We start from the raw sequence: 18,185 nt of genomic DNA on the forward strand, positions 1-18,185 counted from the left end.
AAAAAGCGTCTGGTGCGCCAGTTCTAAGGAAATGCTCTCCTTTTTCTAATAAAGCTTTCCACAGAAGACAAATCTGTACACAATTAACAAGGTAAGTATAAGGAAGAATTACTACAGTTCATTAACTTTCTGTTGCATATGGACATGTAACAGAAACTTTACCAATGTGAAGTGTGCTTCAAAATGCTGATCTGTTAAAATTCCATAAAATAAGCCTTAAAATTCAAGTCATTTGTGCCAGCTAAAGGAGATAACTAAAGCAGCATTTCCAGAGAGACTAGGGCAAAGGACAGTACAAACTACAAATCGGCAAGGAAAAAAACAAAACATAGCAGTGTTAATAATTTACCATAGTTACTGCTCTTGAAACCAAAGTAGCATTACAGCTGTTATCTCTTTACATTTATGTGTGTTTAGTGTACACTCATATGTGCAGGAATCAAAGACTGTGGAGCTTTGTGTTAGAATAGTAATTTTGATTTGTAAATTTATATTGTTATTTTGCTTTATCTCTGAATTATGGTCTCTTAAAGGAAAAATTTGGGAGTTTGTTTATTAAATATCATGTTGGTTTATTAATCATCATTAAATATTAAATAGCATTCATATTCATATTTCCATCATGTATTTTATTTGTGTGCTTGTTTGTTTCCTGAGCACACTGTAGTGGTTGTTTATGTGAATTCTGAAAGAGCAAAAGTAGAACTTCAGAGGGGACCAAAAATAACAAAGAGGCACCCTATTGCCCTGTGAAAAAACACTGGACTTAAATCAGAAACATGGGCCCCAGGCCTAGTTTTCTTTTATGTAGCTGTGGAAACTTATTCAAGTTGCTTAACCTCTCTTTGTTGTATCCTTGCAATAGGGATGTCAATACCTACTCTGTCCTATCTTACAAAGTGGAAAAACATCATAAATTTAAGTACTCCGCAATTGTAATGAATTATGCTTGTACTCCTATAAAACAGCCTGGTATTACTAATACATAGAATTTTAATACTTGATCATATTTGACTTTCTGGGTGATTGAGCATGAAATCAAATCAGATTTGGCTCAGCGTCATTTCTCCAAAGGCATGTAATCATCTTGGTATTCTGGGTAATTTCCTCTAATAAGACCCCCTTTCACACAATGCATTCCAGTGGAGAGGACTTCTGTCAGTAAATGAGGCCATGTCTTTATAAATTCATATCATGTGTTTATATATATATATATAGTATGTCCCAAGACATTTTCGTGCATTAAAAGGATTTGAAAATTACTAACAGTTGCTTTTCCTTTGGTACTTTGGCAAGATTCCTAAGGAAATTGACAGAGAATAACCAATAACATCGTGAGAAAGAAACTAAGGGATGTTTCAAAGTAACTTTTCAAGACCCAGTGATCACCAATTGGGTCCCTGTGTCTCTTACTGCATAAAAGCATTCCGAAAGAAGGTGCTGGCTCAAGAAGAGGCTCTGAGTATCTGCCTTTGACTGTTTCTAGATATGAGATTCAATGCCCTTAGATCATGAAAAGTGCCTGGATTCACTTCAGAAATGTTTTTTTTAATGCCAGTGGAAACAAATATCGAATGAGCCACTTAATTTTTTTATTTTAGAGGATTAGAACTTTACAAACTATTTTTATTATTACAAATGATCATGAAAGCCCTGTTGGATGGCATTCTAGCTGAAGGGGAAACTGACTTTTTGTACTGGTAGGAGATGTCAATTTATTATTGTACTTAGATCTACTGACCATCTGAGGGAGTTAGAAGTCAACAACTGTATCTCTGGTTGATCTTTGCATATTTTAATCCAAATATGGTAAAGGACAGGGCTAAAAAGGGGAGTGTTCATATAATAAACAGGGTTTACAACTTGTAACAGAAGGTGTTTAAAGTCCTCCACTCAATGGAACTCTGTACTTTGCACTTTGGTTAAATTCTCATTTGAATTTAAATTTCTAAACTTTTCTTAGGACCTTAAGCTTCCTTTGATCTCCTCTCTTCTGAATTGCAGAAATCAGATAAAACTATTGGTAAAATGACCTCTCCTCATATTACAGGAGACCCTATTAAAAAGATTGCTATCTTTGGAGGAACTCATGGGAACGAGCTAACGGGAGTATTTGTAGTTAAGCACTGGCTGGAGAATGACGCTGAGATTCAGAGAACAGGGCTGGAAGTAAAACCATTTATTACCAACCCAAGAGCAGTGAAGAAGTGTACCAGATATATCGACTGTGATCTGAATCGTGTTTGTGACCTTGAAAATCTTGGGTAAGTGTATGTTTTGTACAGAGTGCATACATGTATGTGTGAAATATGGTATGTATATGAGAGAACATGTATACATATGTGTGATGAATATTCATGTTTATGTATAGTGTCTATAATGAGTAAGATTGCCTTCATTTCTAATCATGCTGCATTGTGAATTATATAATTGTGGAAACTGGGCATTCATATGCTCTTTTAAATATTTTTATTAAAGAACCACATTATTTGATTTTTCTTTTCAAATATATCCTCTGTAGATTACAAAAATATGTAAGAAAGGTTTTATTTTTAAATCATATCTTGAAAGACAGATTTAATAATTCTTTGCATAAGTTAGTATTTGACCACTATGTTTATATATACACTTTTTAGCTGTGTGGGAAATTCACTACATTTATTTTCAACTATGTTATAGTAGCACATAAAGTTCTAGTTAAGAAAAATACAATGTTCTAATTAGTGTTTGTTGAATGAAAGAGTAAATAAGTATCCATCCATTTTCAGAAAACATGAGACCACCCTGTGGCCTGAGGAATGGATGTATTTATCTTCCAGGATGGATTAAATAATGAGAACAAAGGCATTTACCCTGAACTTTCTGAATTTTAGTTGCAGCTGATTTTTAATACATTGAATATAATATATTTAATCCTAATATTCCAGATGGGTCCTGACTAATTATTTTTGCCTTTTTAAATGTTCTGATAGTTACCACTGTATATGCCTCTGTTTGCCTCTTCCATTTCTTTCTTTAATTTACCTAAAAATATTATTAAACAACTTTTCTCATTGTGCCAAGTACTGTGGGAGTACAACACTGTACACAAGATATTTTTTCCCCCTCAGGGAGTTGGTAGACTGCTAGCCAAGATATAAGATATGCACAGTAACAATCAATTGCAATACATTTTGTACCTGTTTTCTGATACACTAATTTGATTTAGAGAAGTCTTTGGGTTTAGTGTCACTATGGAACAAAAGGCGAATACTACTTTTAGTACAAATATCCTTATTTATGGAAGAGATTGCAAGGCAGTTTTATTTAGTAGTCATAATTTTTGTATTGAATCATAATTTTATTGGCGTAAATATTAATTTTTGAAATGCTTTACCTTTATGATTGAGGTGATATCCACACAAACATTAATCTAAAATGGCTATTATATATATTGTATTACAAGTAGTAATTTGTTGAAGAATAACTTTTTGTTAGCATATTAACTTCACACATAACTCTAAAATGAATTGGGGTAAGTTTTCTTATTATGGCCACCCAGTATAGTATGCCGTTCAGTGAGAGCAGCCTTTTAAATTAAATTCACATTCTGTTTTTTATTTATCACACTTTTCAGAGGCCAAGAAGTTCTCTTTTAGCATAGCTATGAAAATTTATGAAATAGATAAACCAATTATCTTTTCCTAATCCCCCCCATTTTCCCCCTATATTCCTCATCTCAGTAAGTACACTATCACCCACCATAGAAAATCCCCATAGAAATCCCTGTCCTTCATCCCTCATGTCTAGTGGGTAAGTCCTCCCAAATATTCTTTGCAAGACCTTCACAAATCCAGTCATTCTTTCCCTTTTCACTACCTTTATTTCTCCTAAAGACAGTTATAATAGTCTTTTAACAGACTCGCTCTACCTGGAGACTTGTGCCAATCTTTTCTGCCATCCCTTACAGTAGTCATAGGGATCATCCTAACATGAAGATCTTAGGCCTCCCCCTCTCAATTTTTTAAACATTCTCCTCTTCAGAATAGACGTAAGCTAGCTAGTATAGCTGATAGTGCTCTTGGGGGTCTTGCCCCTGTCTATTCTTTCAGTCTCATCCCTTGGAACTGTTCCAATGGTACCTGAACTCCAGACATGGGAACTCAAAATGTCCATTGTCTTTCAAAACTTCAAGCCTAAACTTTGAGTGGCTGGGTGGGCAGTGGCGCCACTTACTCAAAGGGGGTAGAAAGATGTAAAAGAAAATAGGGTTGGAGTAGCCTCATGGGATTGTTTTATGAATTAACTTTTAAAACACACGTGTGTGTGTGTGTACACATGTGTATAGTATGTATATCTATAATACAGGTATAAATATGTATGTGTATAATACAAGCACACCTGTCCTTTAGGAATTGTGTTTGGTTTTGTATAATAGACTCAAACATACTGGCTTAAGCAAATAAGAGTTTCTTATTCACAAATAATAAGTCCAGGGCTGGTGAGGTGGCTTCATGATATCATCAGGGCCACAGGTTGCTTCTTTCTTCCCTCTGTTCTCATCTTCACATGTACCTTTTTGTACTCATGTTTTTTGCTTCATAACTGCAAAATGGCTAATCCACCTTCTTGATTGCATTCCAGACAGTAAACACTCAGGTGCAAACTGTAGGTCCTTTAAAGATACTAGTAAAAATAGCCAGGGAATAAAAAGAGATGGAATTACATGAAAATGTGGTTGAGTGATTTAATGAGAAAAAATAAATTTAAACCATTATCATGTACAGCAAACAAAAAGGTATCCTAACCATTTCAGAAAGTGAGGAGGGGTTAGATTGAGACTCCGTCTAAGAATATAATAACAGATATTAACACTTGCCCCACAAATACACACACACACACACACACACACACACACACGTACCTGTAAATTTTTGTATTTTTGGAGTGTCTTCAGACTCTAATCAGTAAACCTTGTCCCTGGACCACTGATGACTGTTGGGCCTCAATTAAAAATACCTAATGATGATGTGAGCATCTAAGTTTGACTGTTTCGAGAACTTGAATTACCCAGGGTGAAGACTGGGAGGAAGATGCATTTAATGATCTATCCCCATAATAAATAATAAGTGCACCATAACTACAAAAAAACTATAAATAAGATTAATGGAAAATTTTTGTTCAAGGTTGAAGTCAAATGGTAAATTCTGTTTGAAAAGTCCTACCTGTGACTAACAACATAAATGAATGTATTATTTTTAAGAATATCTGTGCAATATTAGTTATATGGAATCAAATGGAGCAAAAATAACAGTTTTAGATATTTTCACTACCCTCACAGATTTTGCATATTAAAGGTTTGGCAACTGGTTCTTTATATATTGTGTTTTTATTGACTATTTATATTATCTTAGCCACAAATGTTGTTAATGTTTTTCTTTCTGCTAATAATAGCAAAGAGATGTCAGAGGATTTGCCATATGAAGTGAAAAGGGCTCAAGAAATAAATCATTTATTTGGTCCAAAAAATAGTGAAGATTCCTATGACATCATTTTTGACCTTCACAACACAACTTCTAACATGGGGTGCACCCTTATTCTTGAAGATTCCAGGAATGACTTTTTAATTCAGATGTATCATTATATTAAGGTAATGTCAATGTTATTAATTTATAAGTTTACATAAGTCAATTATAGATGAGAGACAACCAGAACAGGGTCAGGAAGAAAGGTCCAAGAGAAATGGGATCTATTCCACAGCTGGGCTGGGAGGCTGGATGGGAGAGGCTGTACTCAGATACAGAAGTGGTGGTGACAGGCAGGAGAAAAGGAGAAACCAGTAAAATAACAAATATAAGGAACAAAATGATAAGATCCTTGTGGATTCTTGTGCTTTTGAAATTATAAATTTTATTCCCAAAGTCACAAATTCATAAGCTATTGAACAAAAAAACAAGAAAAATGAATATCAGAATTTTAAATGGCGTGGTTGAAATATCAAAATTACAGGGTTTTAGGAAGCTCAAAAAATTGTCATTTCCAGCAGTGAAAACGTTGTATCCCTTTAGTCCTGCCTTGTCACCATTTGATTGGGATTGCCTAAAACACACCCAATCTTTTTTTGTGTGTGTATGGGGGGGATTACCAAGGATTGAACTCAGGGGCACTCCACCACTGAACCACAGCCCCAGCTCTATTTTGTATTTTATTTAGAGACAGGGTCTCACTGAGTGGCTTAGTGCCTAGCTTTTACTGAGGCTGGCTTTTGAACTCGCAATTCTCCTGCCTCAGCCTCCCAAGCCAATGGGATTACACACCCAATCTTTTGTCACGTACTTCATATAGCTAATCATTTTAAGACTCAGGAATCTGTAAGATTAAAAATTCAGCATTTTACTGCCTTTAACTAAAAAATGGTAGAAAACATCAAACAAGCAAAAATGCAAATAATGGATTTTGTTTTTGATTTTATATAATAGATATAGAGAATTAAAATGTTTTAGTGGAAAAAGTTCAACCCATGTAGCCAGAAGTTGGATTTAAATCTTGGCTTTCTCCTTCACTAACCTTGAACAAGAAGTTCAAATCTCAAAATAGCTTTTTTTATTTTATAAAATTAGTATAACAATACTCACTCCATATGGCTGCTAAAAGCTTTAAATGAGAAAAAGTATTCAAAGCATTTAGACTAATGTCTACCCTGTGGTAACCATTACTTTTGTTTCCCTTGACCTCTGGACAGAAAATATTAGTGGTTCTGGCTGGAGATCCTTATGTAGCTGAATTCTTTGATTGCCACTCACAGAAGACACAAGGTTATACCCAGTTATCCAAACCAAGAGACCTGTATCAAATTTTCATTCAAATAAGCAGAAGGAAGAGGAATCACATGATATTCATAGAACCTGAATTACAGGGGCAGAAACAGAGCTCTTTAAGAGACTAAATAAGCTGAATAGTAAGGGTAACCAATGATGAAACAAAAATAACCAAATCCATTCAGAAGGAAAATTTATTTCCTATTCTTTGGTCGTGGCTCTGAAGAATTGCTTAATGTACATTTTACCCAGAAAGCTGCATGTAATTCAATTTCATATGTAATTTATTTGTATGTTTTCAAAGCTATTACATTGAATTTTAGAGTGTTCCATAAAGTTGTCTGACTATTCTTGGTTGATGAAGCAAAGAATATGAAAGCATTACTGACTCCATAGCAGCAAAGAGAACAAAACATATGGTCCTTACATAATAAGAAAGATGTTTTAAAAATTCTTTTCAGACTTCTTTGGATCCATTACCCTGCTATGTTTATCTCATTGAGCATCCTTCCCTGAAATACACAACCATTTCTTCCGTAGCCAAGTATCCTGTTGGTAAGTCTGTTGGCATAGCTGAATAAAATATGTCCTATCTGAAACTTTAAGAAAAATTAAAGAATATTTATAGCTACCTTGCACATAATTAAGTCTTATAATTATCAGAGAATAAGCAAATTAACCCCAGGCAGACACTATACTTAATTTTCTCAATATCCCTGAGTAGCTTTCTGGTTCTATTTATATTTTTACCTAGGTTTGGTCCTTCATATGAGTCTGACAGATTCTTCTCATTCCCAAGACTTAAGTGAAATGTCACCTTCTATAGAACCTTCTGTCTAGCTTCACTCTACAGAATTAATCACTCTAAAATTTATACTTTCAAAAGACATTTATTGGACTGTGCTAGGTTCTGGGAAAATAGTGATGATATAGGCACACAGAATCCCTCAAAGAGCTTAGTATCTAATGAGAAGGGAACATTAACCAGGTCATTACTGCACAGAGGGATACATGGCCATAGTAGGAGTAATTTATTCTCTTTCCTATGAGACCCACTAGCATAATTAACTGTTTGCAAACTATACTATAATTAAAATCTCTATTACAACTTAAGATCTTTTTTGTTAGATCTCATAGGCTTTAACCAAGAGTAAATTTAAGACCAAGTTAGCAAATAATATAAGCAAATAAAATTATCCTGTTTGATACTTTTGGTTCATGATTAAGGAGATAAATTAATTATTAATTATAATTGGAGAAAACTAAATATTCAAATATAGGCACAAAGTTGTAATAAATGTGATAAACCAAAACCTTACTATATGAGATAGGGTTGGGTACAGAGCTCAGTGGTACAGTGTTTGCCTACCATGTATAAGATCCAGGGTTTCATCCCTGGCACTATAAAGTAATAATAATAATAGAGGGGCTGGGGTTGTGGCTCAGTGGTAGAGCAATTGCCCAGCACTTGGCAGGCACTGGGTTCGATCCTCAGCACCACATAAAAATAAATAAACAAAATAAAGGTATTGTGTCCATCTACAACTAAAAAAAAATTTAAAAAATAGAGATCATGGTTCTCTTTGATACCAAATAAAAGTGTAAGACTTCCAAACTTTGAGAGACTGCCTTAGAATATGATATTTTTGGGCAATGCTGTTTTAACAGGAACAAATATCTGCTGATAAGTTTGGCCCTTACAAATAGAACCAAAGCTTTAAAACATTTCAATATGAGGGAGTATTATTAAAATATTAGCATGTTCTCCTTCCAACTTTACTCTTTTATATTTGAAATATATTATGTCATACACACATTGGAAAAAAGCACTTAATCTTAGGCATTCTTTTTGAGTCAACATTTTATAATAAAAATATTGCTTATATAAACTGCTATAAGTTATGTACAAGGACCACTTTTGCATTCCATTGCCAAGGTGACTGAACTATAACATGATCAGGATAATTGGACTATTATGAATGCCTTAAACTATTTTATATTTACTCTAAAGCTGAAGAAAAGTTCATTCACATTAAAAATTGAATATTCAACCAAAATTAGAAGAGAGAAAAATTGAATACATTTGGGGTAGGCAAACAACAGTGTCTTCTACAAAATGCACACAGACATATCTATGAACACAATTTTCATTGATATGTACAAATCATTTATGCACAGAGGCATGCCTTGGCCACACTTATGATATCATATACTTAAGTGAGTGCCTGTACAAATACACAAGAAAATTACACAGTATACCATAATGAGCTTTTTGAATTGGAAAGTAATAGAAATGGGTGAAAATAGGATGGGTTAAAATAATATATTTGAGTTGGATGGAAGAGAATGAATGTGGGTGATATACTTAGTAAACAGTTTGATAAACGGAGAAAATAATGACTGGAGGGATGACTCTGTGGGAGGCTTGAGCAGGTGGAGGAGTATTTTGCAGGTGTAAGGATGGATGCTCGATAGCTACAGGAAACAGACCTGGAAGTACAAGCGTAGTTTTATTGAGGTTAGAGGAAATACAAATTTTTCTACAGAAAATAAGAACCATTGCACTATCTTGTCAGAATGGGTTAATATTAAGTATAAAAATGTCCTGAAGTCACATAGATTGCATGTTAACTTAAATTCATAGTTTATCTAGCTAGATTTCTATGACCAACTAGATGTCTTTCCTCCTGTGAAAGCTAAACATTAAGTCTGTGACAGTTTCTCTTTGTGGCCACCTATTATTTTGTCATATACAGGTTTGTCTACCTCTTTTCTATGTTATGATATTTAAATATTTGAATCATATTGAAATAAATTTAAGAAAAAATAACCCTGAGTTCTAACTACTCAAACACAAGTCTGTGATTTTTTTCCATATTCTCTTCTAGCCTTTATTCACTTTACATTTATCACTATGCATATTTAAACCTGTAAATATTCTGCTTTATTTTGTGCCTAACATTCTGTCTCAAATATTTTCGATGATGTTACTGGTCTAACTTTTCAATAATTTTTAATAATGGGGTTCTAGATATAATAAAACACTTAATTTTACAATACATTCTAATATTACTATTTTTCTTTCTGTACCTAGGTATAGAAGTTGGTCCCCAACCCCAGGGTGTTCTGCGAGCTGATATTTTGGATAAAATGAGAAAAATGATTAAACATGCTCTTGATTTTATATATCAGTTCAATGAAGGTAAATAGTGGGTAAGGGTTGTTTTGTTTAATTGTGGGTATTTTTTTTAATTGTGGGTATTTATATTTAGCTGTGTGTTAGTCAGGTTTCATTATTATGACCAAAATATCTGACAATAACAACTTAGAGAAGGAAAATTTTATTTTGGACACATTCTTAAAGTTTTAGTCCATGGTTGGTTGGAGCAACTGCTCTGAGCCAAGGTGAGGCAGACATCACGGCAGAAGGGCATGGTGGAGGGAAGCTGCTCAGAACATGGCAGCTGGGCAGCAGAGAGAAGGAAGGGGCCTCAGAGAAGATGAACCCTTCCAGGGCACACTTCCAGTGACCCAGCTCTTCCAGCTACTCTCCACCGGTCTACAGTTAACACCTAGTCAGCCTGTTCAAACCAGGTTGAACTGATTAGATTGCAACTCTAACAATCAAATACTTTCACTTTGAAATATTCCTGCATTAACACAGGTTCTTTTGGCTCATATCCAAGACACAACAATACTATACATATATTACATAGTACATACATATCTATATATATATATAGTGTGTGTGTGTATAGCTGTATATATATCTATATATATACAGCTATACACACACACACACACACACACACACACACCAGTGTACATTACTTAATTGTGTGTGTATGTGTTTAAAACTTAACCACTAAACATTGAAGTAGTAATTGAAATTTAGGTTGAAATTTTTGTGCTCAGAATGTTAGGTGTTTTTTCAAATTTTTATTCACTTCAGCTATTCCTCAATAACCAGAATAGATACATACAAGAAAAACAGTTGCTAAATAAACAACCCAAATGAAATCCTATTTTCCTATTAAACTCCATTTTAAAAACCAAAGACAGAGTAGGAAATATAAATGTTCTATTAAAGTAGAAAAGATATTCAACATCATGAGTAATCAGAGAAATGCAAATCAGAGTGAGAAACCACTTTTCCCATTAGATTGGAGAAAATAGAATATGATGATATTAAGTGTTGGTATAGGAAAAGGAGATATACTCTCATTCCCTGCTGACAAATATTTGAATTGGTTAAGACACTTTAAAGGGTAATTTTATGATTATCTGCTATATCTACTTATTAAATTGTGCAAATCTTATGTCCAGCTGTTTCACATTTCAAAGAAACACAAGCTCATGAATACCCAATAGTTTGTACTTAAGGGTGGTTATTATAGCTTTGTTTGCAATGGACATGACTCAAATGTATATCAGTTGGTGAACAAATAATAATAACATGGAAGAATCTTCAAAACACATTATTGATTAAAAGAAAGAAAATTTAGACCAGAATATGATATAGAAATTTACTTTAATAATGATCACTTGCTAGAATGCATATAAGTATAAAATTGTTGACAAAACATAACTATGGTGACATATTTACTGTGTAGTTCAGTGTCTGTGGGGAACATAATTCCTTAGCCTCAGATTGTGTAGCCCCCTGTGATCACAGGAACTTCTTCTGTGTTTGGTAATCCTTTGACTCAAAAATCATAAAAACCGAAAATGAGCTGTTCACCAACTTTGTATGAGGACAGGTTTTTTACTGTCTAATGGAAGTAGTATTGGGAAAGTCACAACATATTCAACAAGAAATTCTCAAATAGTAAGCGTGGAACTCTAATATGTTAAGAAATTATATCCCCAGGGAGAATGCCACAAACCTGAGTGGAAGACAGTTTACAAATCATAGTCCATAGATCCCTACCACAAGGCTGGGGAACATTAACTCAAGGACACTCTGCTCTCATTATTTTTGCATGCATCAGTCACCCTCATCTTGAATCTGGGCTACCCAGGTGGCTTGTTTTTGTGTCACAAAAGAGGCTTGAAAAGGATTTATGCATTTGGACATGCCCTCTAGTGGCTTTTGGGAACCCTGTGTGGCTATTGTGTGACACAGTCCGCACTAATCTGATTAAAAGTCATAGAATGGAAGACTCAGACACCCCAGCCACCAGTCATGCAGTTTGAGCCTTCAGCTCCTGACTTGCAGTCCTAAGCTCTTTTCTCCCACACTGGATTTTGTATGTTCTGTCTTTTACATCAGTTCATCATGCACTGATAGGAATAATTGCAGAACTTTTTGGCTTTATATTGTTATGAACATCTTTAACTAAACTTAATGTGTTCTCCTTGTAACTGTCTTCATTTTGTTGTTGGTATTCTTCTTCCTGCCTTTCTTCCTTAAAGTATCAACTTCCCTGTTTTATAAGAAGATTTTTTTAGTTGCTATAATACATATTATTATTGTTGTAGGAAAAGAATTTCCTCCCTGTGCTATTGAGGTCTATAAAGTAGTGGAGAAGGTTGATTATCCCAGGAATGAAAGTGGAGAAATAACTGCTGTTATCCATCCTAATCTGCAGGTAACTAATCTGCTGTTTCTTTAAAATATTGAAAATATTTTAATAATGTTTTACCTTTGAGTAGAAGTTCACAGTCCATACAGAGTTTTACATGCATCAGCTAATTTGATGGTCACAAAACCACTGCAGTGTAGAGAAGTGTATTAGCTTTCCATCACTAAAGTGAAATGCCTGTGGCAATTAATTTATACATGGAAAGGTTTTATTTAGTCTCAGTCGAAGATTGATTGGGTAACTGTGTTGCTTTGGGCTTCTGGTCTGGGTACTGAATGGTAATAGTGGGAAGTGTGTGTTAGAGCAAACTGCTCACATCTGGGGTCAGGCAGCAGAGAGCAGCTCAGAGGCTGGGTCCTACAGTCTCCTTCAAGAGCACACCCTTAATGACCTAAGGGCCTCCCACAAGGCCCCACCTCCTAAAGGTCTAGCACATCCTAGGAGTGCCATCCTAGGAACTAAGCCTTTAACACCTCAACTATTAGGATATACTACCTATATTCAACCTATAGAAGGAAGCTATTCAGACCTTTACTGGATAAATACTAGTTGAGTATAACCTGTACTGACTCAGGGGAAACATTAGTGAACACAGTCTATAGTCTCATGGAATTTATAGTCTAGATATAAAAACATCTAAACTATGGTCTAGAAATGATGATAACCAGATTCTGTAACAGAATAAAGAGATGGGAGAAGGGTGGTCAGACAAGGCTTCTTACAAAAGTGAAATTCCTCTCCAAGTGCAATGGTTAGGAACTGTTATATCTTTTGTAATAAAAGAAAATGGAGACAGAAATTGGAGCCATCCCATAGCCACAGTTATCAATGAAAACCACAGAACTAATGTCCTTGCAGATGACCACATTACTTCCACCTCCCGGTGGTCACAACCAACTAAGTTAGAGCAAGACAGAATCTGTTTCTCTGGGGCACTGCTGCCACCATTCCCTGACTCTCCTCAGAACTGAGGTATCTGTCCACACCCCCTGCCTGGACTGATCCATGATGGCAGAGTGAGGGAGGAAGAAGGGGGAGGCTCAGGAGGTTTAGTATGGAAAAGACAAAGAGAAAGATAGGGCAGAGCAACAATTCCAAAAACTTAAGATGCCCATTCCCCACATGGTGTGTCCCACACATTCTCAGACCTGAGATGAGAGGTTACCTAGTGTGGGGCTTTCAGCCCTGACTGCAGGCTACCTAGAGAACTTTTTTAAAATGAAAATGCCAGCACTCTACTCTGAGATAAACTGATCTTACTGACTTGGGTGATTATGGCTAAAAACCACTGATCCAATTCAAATCCCCATTGAATGACCCTAATAGTCATCTGGACTTGCAGCTTTATAAATCATCCTGCCCCAAATACACACCAGTGGGGAAAACCCTGCTTTGTGGTTTAATGGGATCCCAGTAGAAACCAGAGCTAGGTACCTTCAGCAGTGTTTTAAAGGAGAGGTAAAGACTCAGGGAGAGAAAGGAAGAAAACCTTGTAGGTGACTAAAACACTCAGCACAGGAGACACGGGCCAAAATGATGATGGCACAACATTTAATACTCTTGAGGAGGAAAAAAAGCAATTCTGGGGGACTGAGAAATGATATTGAGATCAGCAGCTAACAGCATTAGAGGTAGGTCTCAGAAGTCTAGAAAAATAGTTTAGATTTGTATTTGATAGACAATAAGGAATGACTTGGTGTTTTACAAGGAGGGATCGATTGGTTAGTTATCTCAGTAAATATTTTTGAATGACTACTAAACCTGTTCTGGGCCCTGAGATTCAAGATAGGCAAAGTCCTCTTGGAAATTCCATATTAATTGAATAAGCAATACATAAAACAGGTCATTTCAAACTGCAATAAGTATTATGAAAGAAATGAACAATGTAGCAGAGGACAACAAAGGGTTCCAATTAAATGGAGTAGTCTCTGAAATAGTGACACTGTCGGGGCTTTTAGCCCCCTGTCTCCTCCTGACCAGTGGGAGAAGCAGGGAAAGAACGCCCCGACCAAGATGAGCCAAGAGAGGTAAAGGTCGACTGGCCGTCCACACCCAGCCCTCCCTCGCAGGAGGACAATCAGACGTGCCAGGGAGAACAGTCAAAGCAGGATCTTGTTTAATGAGGAAGTACACACAGCTTATATACTGCCCAGGAGCCAATCAGAATAAAGGTCAGAGAGGTGGAGCAAGTTCATGTGTACACCCATCCCATAATCTGTAAGGGAAGGCATGAGCTGTCCACCAGGGCAGAAGAGTCCCGGACCTATTCTGGAGGTGGTCTCCTCCGTCACCGCCCACAGCACCGCCTCCTGGCTGATTGCCAGGAGCTGTCCCAGCCACATGTGTGGCCCCAAGACTGGGAAGCAGGCAGCCATGTCCTACAGTGACACTGAAACAGGAACCTGGAAGATGAGAAGCCAGACATATGGAAAATAAGTGCAAAGGCCTTGTGGCTGGAAAAGACTTGGAGGGTTTGATGAATAGCAGGAAGAGCACTGTCAGTGGAATATAAGCTAAGCAGAGAGGATGCTGGCCCTGGAGCCAGAGACACTGGCAGGGACCAGCTACCTGTCTGGAGTCTAAGAGTGATAGTCTTATCAGAATTACCTAGGGGATTTTATCCCCCAATGCATGGAACCCACCACAAACTACTAAAGCTTCTCAAACTCAGGCCATGTAAGAACCAGCTGAGAAGCCTTTCAAAAGTCCAGGTTCCTGGGTCCCAACCCCAGAGGTTCTGATTTAATTTACAAGGTGGACACAGGGAATCAAATGACTTCACCAGGTGATTTCATAGGACTCAGGTCTGGGGAGCCCTGCACTACACAGGAACCTCTGTAGATGCGACCAACCAATGGGCGGGGAAGTTCCTTCAGTGATTCTGGGCATATCTCTGCCTGAAAAGCACTTGTTCAGAGGAGCATTCTCAACCAGGCCACCCTGTAAAATCACTGGGGACTTACAGAAAGGAAGGAAGAAAGGAAAAGAAAGGAAGGGAGGGAAAGAAAAGAGAAGAGTGAACTATAAAAACGAGAAGCATGAGGGACTGGAGGAGATGGGTGATAACATAGATGTTTTTATTACAAAGCTATAGGTTATATGACTATGCTATGTATATATCAAAATTTACAACTGCACATAAAATTAATGAATTTTAAGGTATGTAGATTTTTAAAATAAAATTTTAATAAAAATGTATTTATTAAAAATAAAGCCACGCTTTAGATTCGGATTTGATGTATCTGAGATGGGGCCAGCCCTGTTCCCATGTAAATATATATTAATATCCCAAGTGATTCTAATGTGTGGCTAGAGTTGAGAACATCATTGAGATGCAGTGCCATGTGTACTTCAGTATTCTACATGTAAATCTCTGACAATTTGTTAACATGAAGATTTTGATTTAGAAAGTCTGCAGAGAGGAACAAAATTTTGCTTTTCTAACAAACTCCTGGGTGATGCCGATGCTTCTAGAAAATATTAGAAATGCAGAATCTCAAGGCACCACCCTGATCATTAGCATCAAAATCTGCATTTTAGCAAAATCCCCAGATGATTTGTAAGCTCAGCCAAATTGGAGAAGAACTGTTCTAGACTTCCTATGATCAGACAACATGGGAACATCCTTCAATCAAAAGGCCAAATCCCTGGGCAGGACCTGTCAGATAACACAGTTGATAACATAATGTGGGGACACACCTGGAGTACATCCACCTCGTCTTAGACTTTTCCCAAAACCACTCACCAATCCTCATCAGAATAAAGTCTCCCTGTGTGCAAATACATTTGACTCATTTTTATGTCCCCAACAGTAGAATGTCTTGAGCAAAGAAAGCTCTGAATGAATATTTCCTAAATTTTGCTGAACAGAATTTAACTTCAGATGGCATAAAGTAGAATATGCACTTAGATGGATATGAAATTTATTTTTCCTCTTAATATTATAAACCTCTTTGGTCACATTCAAGGCAAACTTGGTGTCAGAGAAACTCTAATTACACATGTCAACTGTAAGAATTAACAGGGAAACTCTTAAAACTGCTGCCCAACACAGTTACATGGTTCCAGTGGAGTCAGGTCTCATGCATGCCTCTCAGGACACCCTTCAAGGATCACTTTTTAAAGAACAGAATGGTATTTATTAACCATCTAGAATCTGACATGAAAATTTTGTAATTTATTATTTTAACTGTCTTCCGAAAGGATCAAGACTGGAAACCATTGCACCCTGGGGACCCCATGTTTGTGACTCTTGACGGAAAGACTATCCTGTTGGGTGGAGACTGTACCGTGTACCCTGTGTTTGTGAACGAGGCTGCTTATTATGAAAAGAAAGAAGCTTTCGCAAAGACAAAAAAACTCACTCTCAATGCAAAAAGTATTCGCTCTTCTTTCCACTAGAAATCAGTGCTAGCTTACTTTTTGTGGGGCATTTTGAAAACAGACCAGTCTGTACGCTCCTCAAGAACAGAGTTGTGCCTTATTCAAGTTCACATTCATAGCACCTGACCCAGTCCCCAAGCAGTTGGCATTCACACCAGTGTCTTAAAGAAAAGAATAAATTAATGAATGTCTTTTAAAGTTATCGTATTTTATGTAGATAGCTTCTTCAAAGAAGTGTGCTTCCTATTTCTGCATAGATTTTTATACATTTACACTTTGATAATTTAATATTCTTAAAAACAGCTTTCACTTTCAATGTATAAAAGATATAGCTACTATGTGCAAAGTTATTAACTTGAACATGGCATGAAATGTATGTTTTCAAGTAATGTTTAAGTGCCACTAGAAAATAATGGTGCACACTATTTTCAAATTTTTCATGATTGAGTTAATGATACTATATTAAGTATTCAGTCCATAAACTAGCAATAGTTGTGATATTCATAATAGATTTTAGCTGCTCTTCTTCAGATGACATGTTGAAGAGAAATGAGGGCTGATTATAAAGGTGACAAATACATCTAGAAACACTGATGTCTTATACTGGCCTTGAGAAGCTACCTGTCCTCCTCAGCATGGACAGTTAGGAAGAGGCAAATTCCTCTCATCTGCTACTCTTTTTGAATGAACACTCACTCTTACTCCTAGCCAAAGTGTGAGGAGATCTTTGGAATCATGTGGCTGTCAGCTTAGATGGTTAAGACCCATAACAGAGAACAGCAGACACCAATAGAAATGTGACCCTAACCCATGTCTCTGGTTTGCAAACACATCCTTTCAAGAAATTCTCCCATTTTTTTTTTTAAAGCTGAAATCCTTCACCTCTTGTCCTCAAAGGACCTCTGGCAAAACACCGTTCTCAAGGCCCTCCTCCTCCCCTCTTTTAGGTCATAGCAGCCAAGGAAGGAACAACTTTATCCTATGATTTGAACCCCCAAGAAACATGTTTATGGCTTCAAATGTTTTACCAAAAATATTATATGGGACTTACATAGATACATAAATGTTTTCATTCTTCCAAGGCCAACTCCACTAAGCCAATTTCACTCCATATTCATTGTTTTATAGAGCACAATTAAATGATTTCTAAATCATTGTGTACTTTGCCAAAATTATTTTCACTGGAATAAACTTCCCTTTGAATGTTGTAGTAAAAAATGTGTCAATCTTCTTTAGCACATAAGTTTTACCCAGTGTCCTTCCTTATGAATGTTCTGTTTTTTTTTTTTAATCTTGAATCCAAATCCTCAGGTTCAGTTTTTTTCAGATGCAGATTTTGGCAAGGAAACTATCCTTCCTTCCATCCAGTTTTAGTAATCTATAAAATTTATAATGTGTCATTTAGATCACTGTAGTTTCA

At 36.2% G+C, this 18,185-nt stretch overlaps 1 protein-coding gene across 2 annotated transcripts; it reads left to right on the plus strand.

Annotated features, from left to right (window-relative positions):
- The first annotated feature begins 2,028 nt into the window (after positions 1-2,028).
- LOC144255922 (aspartoacylase-like) lies at positions 2,029-16,844 on the plus strand. 2 transcript variants are annotated; one of them, XM_077801066.1, is made up of 6 exons: positions 2,029-2,264; positions 5,434-5,629; positions 7,259-7,352; positions 9,892-9,999; positions 12,279-12,388; positions 16,586-16,844. In XM_077801066.1, exons 1-6 carry the CDS (start codon positions 2,029-2,031, stop codon positions 16,781-16,783), a joined length of 942 nt encoding a protein of 313 aa, XP_077657192.1. In that variant the 3' UTR covers positions 16,784-16,844. The 2 variants fall into 2 exon arrangements, with proteins under 2 accessions (XP_077657192.1, XP_077657193.1); XM_077801067.1 differs by lacking the exon at positions 9,892-9,999.
- The last annotated feature ends 1,341 nt before the right edge of the window (positions 16,845-18,185 follow it).

The sequence above is a fragment of the Urocitellus parryii genome, chromosome 7, assembly GCF_045843805.1.
Source record: "Urocitellus parryii isolate mUroPar1 chromosome 7, mUroPar1.hap1, whole genome shotgun sequence".
Classification (NCBI taxonomy): Eukaryota; Metazoa; Chordata; class Mammalia; order Rodentia; family Sciuridae; genus Urocitellus; species Urocitellus parryii.